Below are 13,330 nucleotides of genomic sequence, written 5' to 3'. Positions count from 1 at the left end.
TTTTCTTTTTTTTTTTTTTTTGAGACAAAAATTCAACTTCATCAACAGCCGAGGAATGATAAGCCCTCTTTCCTCCAACTTCCTCACTCAATCCAGTCCCAAAAATTGGAAAATTTCATTATTGCAATGCATACACCCTTTAATGCACACACTCATGTAAAATGTTATCAGATTGACGAGTCAATTTTCACAGTTTCAATTTTGAAAATTAATGAATGATTTTCAAAAAATTTTGTTAAAAATCTCTTCTTGAGAATTTTAATATTGTACATAACTTATTTTTTTGTTTCTTAAATAAAAATTCATCATCAAAAACTTTAAAAAATACATAAGTCATTGAACTTTTCTCTCCTAGGAAAAATTATTTTAAGATGTAGAAAAACAATCAATAGAGGTGAGCTAACAAATTTTTGCTTCAAGTGTCTGTGTCTCAAAAACTAATCCTATTGGAAAAAACTAACTATCTTCAAAGGAGAAATTTCATGCTCCACAGTTTTGTTTTCCTCCATTTTTTCCACAGTAGCTATTTATTGCGAGAAAAACTTGAAAAAGTCTTAAGTTTTTCACCCATTTGCACTTGAATTTTTTTTTTTAAATCGCCATACAGAGACATGCAAATAAATCACACTCTACTGTTGAGGAATTTTACGTTATACAATTTTATTTTTCTTAATTTTTTGGTAAGATTCTCAAATTTTCTCAAAAAATAATTTTGGTGATGGAAGAAATGAAAAATTTTTTAATTCAACACAGAAAAATCGATCTTTAGGATAACTAAAGATCTTACAAAAAAAAAATCAAGAGAAAAAATTGTTGACCATGAATAGTCAATTTTCCCAGAAAATTGCGTTTTTGAAACATTTCGAGCAAAAATCATCAAGTTCAAATAAATTTACCCACAGCATAATTGGTACCTTGTAAAAGAGCCACCCTGTAATACTTAAGCAAATGAATTTTTCCAAATATTCTGCAGTAGCCATCCCCTGGGAGAAGGGGAATAATAGTATTGGCGCGGCCAGGGGGCGAAGGGGACCAGTGATCTCTCTTACGAGCGAAAATTTAAAATGAATCATGCAAAAATTTACGTTTTTTGAACCCATTTTTTCAAAAAATTTTCGTAATTTTACTTTCATTTATTTCGATTTTTTATGCCTAAAAATCTGGTTTTGCACCCTTCTTGAGAAAAGTCTACCTAAGAAGAAAGAAAATGAGAGGAACAAACTCTTTAAATTCTAAATGAGATCACACAGCATCACTGCCTTTATGAATATCATTGCATCATACTAATCTAAAACTGACCTACACCATTTTAATCAACTCAAATATACAACACCTTATGAATCAGATCAAACTGCAAGTGAGAAAAGTAAACAAAACATACTTAAATGTAAAAAAAAATCTCAAAAAGCAATTACATAATAAAACGCAAGACACTCGAACGGTGGTAAAAAAAAAAACTCGAAAACAAATAAACAATTCGTAGGAACTTATCAATGGTGAAAAAATAAGGTAAGGGGCCAATAAATCACATACATTCTGATACAGAGAACCCACCAATGATAGAACGCCGTTCATCATTATCACAAGTTGATAAACGTTTAAAACAGGGCCACCATGTGACTTATGTAGGTAGGTATACAGATAAAGACACTCTACACATAGAAGCCAGCTCACAGGTAATACTAAATTTTGAGCAAAATTCAAACGCTTACCAAAGAGACAACAAATGCCGAATATCACCGGCGCTCAGATCTTCAAAACGTCTCTCTAACTGCTCCTCCATGGAAATACCACTCTCAGGAGACGATGTCATGGTAACAATTTATAATAGTTGATCACACAAGTATAAGTAAAGTATATAGGCACACTTGTTACACACACCGATATAATTTCACACCCGAAACTCCGAACAGCACGAAAATTCACTCGAATTAGGTAAGTAAGTACTAAAAAAAAAGACACACACACCCAAAAAACAAAAAAAAAACTCGCGTAAGAAAATGGTTTTTAGAACCAGTTCGAGACGATGAAGACAAAATGTTGAAAAAAAATCACTATAGGAAGACGAATCATTAAACCACGACGTATTCAATGTTTAAAGAGAAAGCCTAGACAACCTTTCTTCAATCGATCGAAAAAACTATCGGGTATCGGTGTGTTCATTCAAGCCGATGGCAAATATGTGACTGCGAAATGGAATGTACACATTAACACATGTGTATACTCATTTTAATAACATATTAACAAATCGGTTAAGAACGTCGTCTTCTGTTTTAAGTCGTTTACTAAATAACCGATACATGACGAATAACTATCATATCTATACAGCGTACCGCCTGAGGCCAAACGATAAGAACTAATTACACGAGTAATCAAAAATAATATAAATGTACTGGTACTATATAATGTACCTAATACCCAGCTACCTATACTATAGCTCTCGTACCAGTTGATATAATTTTACATTCATCGTCTCAATATAGTCAAATTTTTATTCTATCGCACACCTCGCCTCGAGTGTTTGCATAATTCATCGCCGCATACTTTTCTACTACACGCTAAACGCTTACGCACATACTTTCGGCAAGTTTTCATCAATAACCGTTAAATTGAAATAATTTACGTCAAGTTATAGAAATTCGACATAAAATGCCAAGCAGCCAGTAGCCGAATGAATATGCAGTTATACAAACATAAAATCTAAGGTAAGTATTGGTATTTTATAGTTCACTGTCAATTATCCATTGACCCGTACCCGAGTTATGAGCAGCTTGACTTCCAAAACGAAAGTGAAATTGGGACGAAAACTTGAAATTCTTAACCACGATTAGATTGCTAATCCTCAGCCTCAGACTGCGAGAAAAATGAGATAAATCTCCATCTCGTATACACTTGTATCGACATAAGAAGAAGAACGTACAAAGCTGCTTATATTCTTTTAATTTTTTCACCCCGAGGTAAGTTCCTCATTCCATAAAACATAAAATTATCATTCTAGTACCATGACGTCATTACACATAAACACAGTCTATAGCTTCGTGTAAAACGCACCTTCGTTCGTCTATCGCGTATTGAATTTATTAATTAATTCTCTACATGAGCGTTCCAATGCTTTTTAAAATCAAAATACAAATTTAAACCGTACAAATCGACAAAAACTGCTTTGTACCGGGTAATTTGGGATGCACTTCCACAAGAATTTCCATGCTAGGAATTTTTTACCTTTAGAAAAATAAAAGGTTCGAGAATTCCATTTGAAATATACGTTTATACCTTCAGTTCCGGGTTCAGTGGCATGGCGAGGATTTTTTCATCCAGGTATATTTTTTTCATTTCGATGTATTCGTTTATTTTTTTTTGTATATAAATGACAATGTTTTCAAGCCCGAATAAACCTTTAGGGTTATCGGCATCTGTAGATAGGTTGGTAGTTACCTGTTTTTATACATAACTAAATAAATTTAAATTAAATTAGCAGGACAATTTTTTTTTTTTTTGAAAGGCCATCATCCACCTCGTGGCCCTTACAAGTAAAGGGAAGATGGAAATTATCGAACCAAAACGGTCTGATCTGATATTGAAAGAAAATTCTGGCAAGATCACACAAAATGCGCAAAGTAAAGAGCTATAGGCAGCTGAACCCACAAACTTCAGTCTGAAGTTCCAGAAATGAGATCAAATACCCAGGCTGCATTAAACTTTTTAAAGGATTCAAAAAAATTGTTCTGAGAAAACTTTAAACTAACAATTCAATGTATCTTCAAAACAGATTTTTTCTTTTTTATCACTGCCTACCTTTTCACAAATTTTTTAACAAGTTTTCAACCAGGGTGTCTAACAAAACTCCGATATTGGACTCCTTAGTTTTGGTTCATCCTTGACCTAAAACTCCCAGACAAAATATCATGGCTTTTTCATGATCTATTTTTCACATTTTTACCGCATAACCCCCCCCCCCCCAAAATAAAAAAATTAATCACTTGAAACTGTGAGGAAATTGAACAGGGTTGCCATTTTTTACAGGATAAAAATTAGATATTTTAGTTTTTAACCCCCCCCCCCCCAATTTCCAATTTATTGAACAAATTTTCTATTTTTTTAAATTTTATTTTATGGGTTTTTAAAAAAATTTTCAAGTGTGTTTCGAGCAAAATTCATGGCTTTTTCATGACTTTCATGACTATCACCTCCCCCTCAAAAAAAAATCAACGAAAAAAATCTGCATTTTAAATCAAAATTTACAAAAAAAAATAAACAAATTCCGACAGTTCTGTAAAATGTGAATTTTCTTTACTTTTTTTTTACTTTACTTTACTTTTTTCCATTAACGTGCCTTTACTGCAACAAAGGCCAGAGGCACGGCAGGTAAAAAGGTTACAAAAAAATATCCCACTTTCAAAAATAAACGATTTCTTTTAATTTTTACCAAAAATATTCCGCGGTTTTGGGTTTTTTAATTTTTTATTAGTACTTCTTGTTAGAATTTTGACTGAATTCACTACTTTCACTATTTTCATTACCCCATTTTACCCTTCCTGCCCAATGCCCATTAAAATATAATAATTGCAAAAAGTTCTTCAATTTTGCTTGAATGCTTGAGATTTTTTTTTCAATTCCAAAAAACTGTTTTGAGGATTTCAAACAAACCTGTAATTCGTAGGTACTAATTTTTTTTTTGGAGGGGGGAGAGGAAAAACCTTAAATTTTTAGCATCAAAATACGCTTTTTTCAAGAGAATATTACCTTTAAAATCGTCATTTTTAGGAATTTTTCATTATTTTTTTCGAGTCCTATGTACTCATTTAAAAAAATGTTTCACGACTTTTAGAGAATTCCATGTTTTGCTTAAACCTTAAGTTAATTTAAAATGTAAAAAAAAACTCACAAAAATGATTCTGAAGAAATTTTAATGACAAATTTCAGCCTCAAAACCATAATTTTTACCATTCAGACCACATAGAATTTTACAAAGTAGGTGCGTTTTCAATTAGGTATATAGGTCTCAAAAAAAATTAATGATGCTATTTTAAGTCTAACTGCTCAATCGTAAAAAAGGTTCATTTCTGACTCTTAGAGTTTTCTCAATAATTATACTTACTTGACTTACATCGTCATAAATAGGCACATATACTCTAAAAAAATGTACAAAAAATTACTTTTAAAAAAATTGTTTAGAAGAAATTTCAATTAAATTAAGTACATAACTGAGCACTGGGCGAGGGCATTTACATATTTTTTACTCAAAACAACAATTTTTCATCATCAAAAAAATAAATAAAAAATTGGACATTTTTTTGTAGAAGGAGGGGGGGGGGAGAGAAAAGGGAAAATATAACAGAAATTTTTTGAAAAAAATTGTTTCTCATTGTACGTAGCCTCTTATTTCTCATTCCTTCTCACCTCTAAACAAATTGTGCAATAAATTACCTGCATACATACCTACCTACCTACCTACCTACCTACCTACCTACCTACCTACCTACCTCCCTCCCTCCCTCCCTCCCTCCCTCCCAGCTTTGAAGATTTTGTTAGTACAATTTTTGGCAATTTTCGACTAAGCATTATAAAAAATATTTAATTAAAACACTTAAAATCCTCATAATTCATCTCAAAGCTGAAAACGTACGTATAGATTTTGACATTACATCAAAGTCAATTTAAATGAATAGGTAAGTATAATTTTTGGAAGAAAATATTGCCAACTTACATTTCATAGCAAATAATTATTAAAATTCATCAAAAACTACAAAATGAACTTGAGCAGTTGAAAATTCGAATTTAAAGGGTTCTTTATAACTCACTTTATTCACTAATCGATGTTTTGTTTAATTTAACGAGTTTCTTATTCAAAGGTTCATAGGGCAAAGTGAGATAATGAAGGAAGTAGACACAGGCAGTGTAAGTATCTGTATACCTACCTACCTAATTACCATAATGCCCAAAAAATAAACTGTATAATAAGATAATGATTAGGTATCAAGTGTTACATCTTATCAACCCCCCCCCCCCTCGCCTTCTTACTTGCTGAGAAAAACGCAATTAGGTATGTTGTGATTCAAAGATCTCAATATGCAAATGCCAAGTATACCAAACAGGGGAATAAAAATTTATTGTCATTTAAGTTTGAAAGAACATAGCTATACTGTCAAACGTACCTTACCTACCTAATTTTACACATGTGAATTTCAATTAAGTATATGCATGATCTCAGTCTCCTTCCCAACTCCTGATTAAAAGAAAACCATTTGATGATCATTTTGAAAATCACAACAGTAAGTAATTTCTTTTTTTCTTCCAAACGATTGCTTTACAACATAATTACCTACCTCAAATACGTAATGAAAGAATTTATACGATGCGTTCGTGCTCGGTATATTTTTTATGGCGAATTTCATCCATGTAAGTATTCCAAGTACTAAAAATAGAAGTGACTTAGTTTCTGCAAAATTCAATTCTTCTAGCTTAATAAGGTGAAAAATTTCGAATAAAATCGTAATTCTTCCAACAGATAGGTATAGGTAAGTCAAATATTGTACGAACAGGTAATCATCGATACACGTGGTTTAGTTTCTAATTCACAGCGAGTGACAATGAAGCGAAAATGAAAAGCTAAGGTAAAATAGTAAATGCACCGTAGCAAGACCTTCGATATTTTTGACATCCTTTTCTTCCGTATGCAACTCAACGAACGTAATAAAAAAACAGTCGCTAATTATCTTGCACTTGGCAATTACCAGCCTCATAGCTTGGCGTATAACAAAGAAGAATTCGAGTTACATAATGCAACCAAAGAAATATGAGATATAAAGACTTCATAAAAAGAGGTAAAAAAAATTTGAAATTACGTCAGAGGGATACCATAACCATAACTCATAAGTATAGTTAGGTAGGTACCTATTTGTTCGAGGGAAAAATACACAATTTCAAATTTCAACATCAAGGTGTTCGAAACCCAAGGTAGGTATACCTGCATAAGTCAACATTCAACACAGTTTCCATTAGGAAAACCCAATCATGCGAAATATACCTACCCATATTAGCGAAAAAAAAAAATGAAACCAGATTTTAAGATTTTGAACTTTTGATAACACGATCGACACTATTCGACAACTTTTTATGGCGAATTCGCAACCTTGAAACGTCGTTAACATTTAAACCATTAACAGCGAAAGTAGTTTAAGTTTGCGTTCTCTTCTTCCGAGAAACCTAAGGTTTTCCATATAAATTTGCGTGATCGTACCATTTTATGGCATATATTGCTCGAACTCAAATACAAATACGATAGAAAAATGTCCATAGAGTCTAGACTTGCATCGTCCAGTCATCGAGTGGTTATTTCACGCGACACTTTGAGCTTATGTCAATCGAAGGTGAGCCAGTACATTTTTATCCTGTAATTCATTCATTGCGTCCTAGATATTTGGAATTTTGAAATTTTCTTCTTCGTGGTTCCTAAGATAGCGGAGAAAAATTTATTAGGAGGAATTTCTTCGTCTTCTCGACTATTTTTAGACCTCCGTCGCAATTCATGTGATAGTTGATTCGTTCAGACGTCAAAAAATTGCCTTAAAAATTAACGAAAGTTTTTCAAGTTCAAGGTTAGGTTCACCAAACGTTGGTATACTAAGGATACTATTTTATAAGCTTATGTGAAGTTTTAATGACGATTTAAATTTTTCATCTTGAAGGTAATTTATCAATCAGTTGTACGATTACTTCAAAGATTACTGCAATCTATCGAAAAGGGCATATTTCTACGTATATCAAATGAACTGGTTTTATTTTCGACTTATTAAATTATGAAAATATTTCTTCCATGTTCTGTACAATATAATTTGTTCAAAATTTCACCGATAGATCGTGCCACGGTTTACATTTTACTTTTGATGTATTACCTAACACTCACACTGGTATTTTCTATTTACTCGTGTGACGAGAAAAAATTTTAATTCAACGAATTTTCTAAAAGGATCATAATTAGAGTTGAAAAAAAATCATAGGATGTACAGTTCCACAGAACCAATTTTCAGCAAAAAAATAAATAATAGTATAGGTCCTAATTCAACTACATACATAGATGTATAATCAATTTCTATAATTTTTGTAACTCATTCTGCAAATTCCATTCTCTTAAATTTTTTTTCAGAAATTATAATTTTTTAAAAATTAAGTCAGGGCCTAATCTTTACAATTTGAACATCAATGTGTGTACAGGAAAAGGCTACAGGCAGGAGAAGCGGAGTGGTCATCAGGAGCAAGAATGAATCCTAGTCATTGTGGCACCTTCACAAGAACTGAACCTGAGGTAAAATTTTAAAATTTTATTTAATAAAGAGCACGAAAATTAAAGATTTTACATTCATCGTAATTATTCGTCACTTAAATGCCAACACTTTCTGAGCCCTACAGGGAAAGGGAATCGAGAGACCCAGGACAGATTGCCCCTTTCTGCACAGCCCTATGTATAGGAGGAGGAGAGAGACGAACCAGCTCCAATGTCAATCATCTACAATGACCCTTCAAAAAAATGAATCTTCAATACGAAATTATCTAGATGTAATAATCGAAAAGAAATACTACACGTTGGAGAACCACTGAATCGTGATTTGTAAAACTTATTCATAATTTAACACCCCACCAAGGTCACATTAATAAAACGATAGCCTTATTTTACAATGAAATAAAACATACGAGTTTTTATTAATCTTAAAACAGTACCAGAAATAGGTGTAAAAAATATGGAAAATCGAAATCATTTAAACTTTCATAAGAAAAAGCAACGAAGAGAATGTGATTACGTAAAACAACACGTTTGGAAAACGAAATAAGGACCGAAATGTATGTAGTCCTCGGTAGTATAGTGGTAAGTATCCCCGCCTGTCACGCGGGAGACCGGGGTTCGATTCCCCGCCGGGGAGGATTTTTTTTCAAATTTTTTTTCACTGATTTTTCAACAATAAACTTGATTAAGAATTGAGATGGTATTGAAAATTATTTTTTAGCCTATTAACAATTTTTTCAAGAGAAATAATGGCTTAAAAAAAAGTTTGAAAAAAATATTTTTAGAAATTTTTCACTGTTTTTATTCTTTAAAATCTAGTTTGGCTAAAAATTAAAATTCAATATAGGTAATATTTTTTTTATTCATAAATGATACTACTAAACGCATATGAAACGGAGAAAAAACTAAAATTATTGTTTAAAATAATTCTATAAAGTAGATTTTCATTGAATATCTACATGAATAAAATAAGTACCTCACATGGAATTGGAATTCAATAATTTTTCACAAATTATTATTTTGATTATAATAATTATTTTCAGAAGCAATTTTATACAAAATTTTTCAAGTACTTATAGGTATAATAAACTTGAACAAAAAACTTGATATAAAATAATGAAATAATTAAGTAATACCTATTTTTATTTTTATTTTTTTTGTGGCTGTTTAAATATTTAAAAATCCTGAAAAAGACCACAACTTGAACCTCATTAAAATAACGAATAATTCAACCCACTATAAAAAATCAAAAGCATTCAAAAATTTTCAAAAGCCCCTAATTGAAAAAAAATGCAGAAAATTAATTTTTTAAATCATCAAACTCAATTTTAAAAAATCATTTTCCCCATGAATTTCGCATTTTTTCCTCTCGAAAAAACCGTCATCTAACAGAAAATTACTCGTAGAAATTTTTAGCAAAAAAAAATCGACAAAAAAATTTTCAAAAAATTCCTTCGGGCCGGATTTGAACCAGCGACCTATGGATTTCTACGAATGATAACACTACAGTCCACCGCTCTACCAACTGAGCTACCGAAGGATGATGAATGGATGGGAAAATCTTCGCTACTTTAATACAACTACACCGTGTAGCAAACCAGTTGGCATACTTTAACGGATAGTGACCTAATTATTCGATGATTTGCACGTTGATACACATTCTCTCTCATTCTACGATCAATATAATAACATCTAGGTATTGATTCGACGATAAAATAGAATCATTTGAGGGAAAAAAGCATTTAAAAATTTATAATTTGAAAATAAAAAACACCAATTTTAGCATTATTTTTTTCGGGATTTAATTTTGAAAAAAATTGCCATAAAAATTATGCTCGAAGTACAAGTAGTTGGTGAGATGAATGATGAACACTAAGAAGTAACTATTTAATAAATTCATAGGTTAGAAAAAAAATTTCTTCATGATGAGAGTAATTTTCTGAGGAGGGTAAGAAGAGGGAAGGTGAAAAACAGAAATACGTTTGTCTAAAATATGGAATGGGAATACGAAACATAATTATACGATTTTTTGAAATTATTAATTACCTAAGCAGTAAATTATCAATTTTCGTAACTTATCTACATATAAACCTACCTACGTACTTAAATAGGTACCTTTTTATCTGAAATGTTGAAAAAAAAAATTTTAAGAGCTGGAATAGGTATTTGAATTTCAAAATTCATTACCTACATAATAAGTAGAATTTACTTTCTTCCTTCTTAAAAAACAAACCATTTCTGTAAAACGTATTCGTAAAATTCAATTTAATTTTCCCAAAAATTTTTAATGGATTGTTTTTTCTTCAAAATTTTAATTAAGTACATAAAAATTCACCGGCATGTGAATTTGATGAATGAAGTATAGGTAAAATTTTAATTTGAAATTTTTCATATCCCATTTTCTCAGATTTTTTGTAAAAAAAAAAAAAAAAAAAAAAAAAAAAAAAAAAAAAAAAAAAAACTGAAATAAAAATAATAGGGAAGTGATAACTTTTTTTACGAATTAAAAATCTGTTTTCGAATTAAATTTTTTCAGAAAAAACACATCGTAGATGATTTGAAAACTGCCTTTCGAAAAACAGAGTCCATTTCATAACTTCTTGTACCCAAAAAAGCATTTTCCATATCAAACTCACAGAAAAGTGAGCATAAAGTTAAGTAATGCTGACCTACCTATCTTTACCGATAAGTCGAACTTATTGGGAACATGAACAGAAAAAAATACCGCTCCAAAATATGTAATTGGCAATACTGTAAATTTCTACATTTAGCTTCTAAACCAAGCACCTACTCACATTACGATCATAATAAGTTTTTTGAATAAAAATGTTTCCCATTCATTTTTAATTTTAATTTTCAAGTTTATTACGAAAAATGGTTAGGTAAGCAAAGCTGACAATCTATATGTACTTAGACAGACACAGAGCTGTTTTTCTTTCTAAAAATCAAATATTCAATTACAAAAAAATGATTTAGAACTTATATTCAATCAAATGAAAATTAAATTATACAGATAACAAACATGTAATACTTGATTTAATTAGAAAATCTCTGCATAATTATTACTTTCTTCCTTCTTAAAAAACAAACCATTTCTGTAAAACGTATTCTTAAAATTCAATTTAATTTTTCCCAAAAATTTTTAATGGATTGTTTTTTCTTCAAAATTTTAATTAAGTACGTAAAAATTCACCGGCATGTGAATTTGATGAATGAAGTATAGGTAAAATTTTAATTATTTCGAGTTCTTGGAAAATCATACACGGAAATAAAAATGACGAAAAATTGTATTTCCAAACAAATGCATTTTGCTGTGATATTTATGATTTTATTTTCATTTTCGTTTCCATTTACGGTGAGTACCCAGACCTACCTATATAACTGAGTAGTTTATTAATAATTCAAGCCAATATGTATTAAAGTACCACTGTCAACCAATTCGAATTGATTTTTTTATCACAAAAATTGTATGCTCGTATACAGATACAACAAACTACATTCGATATTTTTCAAGATATATACCAAGGATTGTCAATTAGAAGAATATGTCCTCATTTCATAGATGAATGTCCAGAAAAACGAGTCGAAGTGAGGGCATTCTCTCAGTTAGGTTAGGTTCAAAATGCTTCTATATTTTGTATTGTTATTTTTTTTTTCAGGTAACGTTCAATCGTACTACAGGTTCCAACGTAGGAAATGTATTTCTTTGGAATTTAACAATAGAAAACCCAAGATTATCATGGGATTATTCTAATGAATCGTTGTACACTATGACAATGTCGTGTAAGTGCATCGTACCCAAATGAGTATCAACAACGAACAATAATTTTTCCTCGACTAGGTCGGACAGATAGGTACCTAATTTCAATATGTAAGTACAACAGTCTTTATATGTTTCAGTTGTGGAGGAAAGAACCGAAAATTTTACTTTCGTATCCTATACTCATTGGCTTGTGACAAATATTCCAAGAAACGAGGTTGAAAATGGAGATACGATTTTTGAATTCATTCAACCAACGCTTGAAAAAATAGAAAGTAGGTACCTCTACCTACATTAAAATGTCTCACTTCCACACATCTACATCTTTTATGAGCTTTTCAATTTTCAATTCGTTTTTCCAACAGCTTATTACATGCACGTGGTTTTAATTTTCAAACAAAAAGACAGAATAGACGTTCAAATTGATCAAAATTTGAATGAAACGTGAGTTCATTATTTTTTTAGGTGTTTTAAATTTCTCCTCATATTATCTAATTACTTCATTTTACGGATTTTCATGATTGAAGTGATACTGAAGATATTAGATGGTCGATTGAAATGAAAAATTTTACTCGAACATACGAATTGGGGAATCCAGAATTTGGCAGCTGGTTTTATACTTATCGACCTGAAGATTACGACGAGTATTGTGAGTAATAAATTCTATCATTTTTTTTCTACAGGTTTTACAGTATTTTTACATCGATGTACATAATATGATTTATTTTCCAGTAATGTTCGCTCATCCCGATATTTTACACTATTTTCCAACAAAACCATCGACTGCAGGCCGACCACCATTTGACTTTGTGAAATTTTCCTAGTAGATTTTTTTTTAAAAAAAGACTATAAGTAAACTATTAATTAAAAATAAATATTATTCGTTTGATTATTTTTTAATTTTTTAAAATGAACATTATGGCACGTAGAAAATTTTTTTAAAAAATGACAAAATTATTGTATTGACGATTTTTAAAAATTAAGTATAATACCTACCTAATATTTTTGAATCCTAATTTCAAACGTGAATTGAAATTGTTGCAAAGCTTGTTTCTCACAAAAAATGTAAGTTTTATTTTATTCTGATTTCAAAATCACAGTCGAATTTTATAAAAATTATTTACTCGCAATTTTTTAATTTTTATGCCACAAAAATGATAACGAAAGCTCATCTCAAAAGATACAGCTTGTATGCATTTTAAATGTGATTATTTGCAGAAAGAAATCCTAAAATTGATAATTTTTTCATACTCATTTTTTTTTTTTTGGTTTTATTTTGGATGGCAAAA

General features: G+C 30.5%; 2 protein-coding genes and 2 non-coding genes across 7 annotated transcripts in view; 2 read left to right on the top strand and 2 right to left on the bottom strand.

Annotated features, from left to right (window-relative positions):
• The window catches only part of LOC135845466 (NAD kinase-like), a 53,962-nt gene that overhangs the window by 19,430 nt on the left and 21,202 nt on the right, over positions 1 to 13,330 (bottom strand). Inside the window, exon 1 of one of the 4 annotated variants that reach the window (XM_065364040.1) lies at positions 1,713 to 2,288. The exons of the other annotated variants lie outside the window; for them this stretch is intronic. Coding sequence (XP_065220112.1) covers positions 1,713 to 1,813 — 101 coding nt within the window. The 5' untranslated portion in view covers positions 1,814 to 2,288. Of the gene's footprint in view, positions 1 to 1,712; positions 2,289 to 13,330 lie in introns of those variants that run through there. 4 annotated transcript variants of the gene reach the window in all.
• On the top strand, positions 8,847 to 8,918 carry TRNAD-GUC (transfer RNA aspartic acid (anticodon GUC)). The gene has a single exon. It is a non-coding gene; the product is annotated as a tRNA-Asp (tRNA).
• On the bottom strand, positions 9,732 to 9,821 carry TRNAY-GUA (transfer RNA tyrosine (anticodon GUA)). Its single transcript is given in 2 exon segments — positions 9,732 to 9,767; positions 9,785 to 9,821. It is a non-coding gene; the product is annotated as a tRNA-Tyr (tRNA).
• On the top strand, positions 11,070 to 12,930 carry LOC135844755 (putative odorant-binding protein A5). The gene is made up of 7 exons (XM_065363089.1): positions 11,070 to 11,636; positions 11,765 to 11,869; positions 11,941 to 12,064; positions 12,182 to 12,316; positions 12,407 to 12,485; positions 12,569 to 12,690; positions 12,774 to 12,930. Exons 1-7 carry the CDS (start codon positions 11,556 to 11,558, stop codon positions 12,863 to 12,865), a joined length of 738 nt encoding a protein of 245 aa, XP_065219161.1. The 5' UTR covers positions 11,070 to 11,555; the 3' UTR covers positions 12,866 to 12,930.

This window comes from Planococcus citri, chromosome 4, assembly GCF_950023065.1.
Source record: "Planococcus citri chromosome 4, ihPlaCitr1.1, whole genome shotgun sequence".
In the NCBI taxonomy this organism is placed as follows: domain Eukaryota; kingdom Metazoa; phylum Arthropoda; class Insecta; order Hemiptera; family Pseudococcidae; genus Planococcus; species Planococcus citri.
Note: the sequence above shows the minus strand (reverse complement) of the source record. Positions and strands in the feature narration are given on the sequence as shown.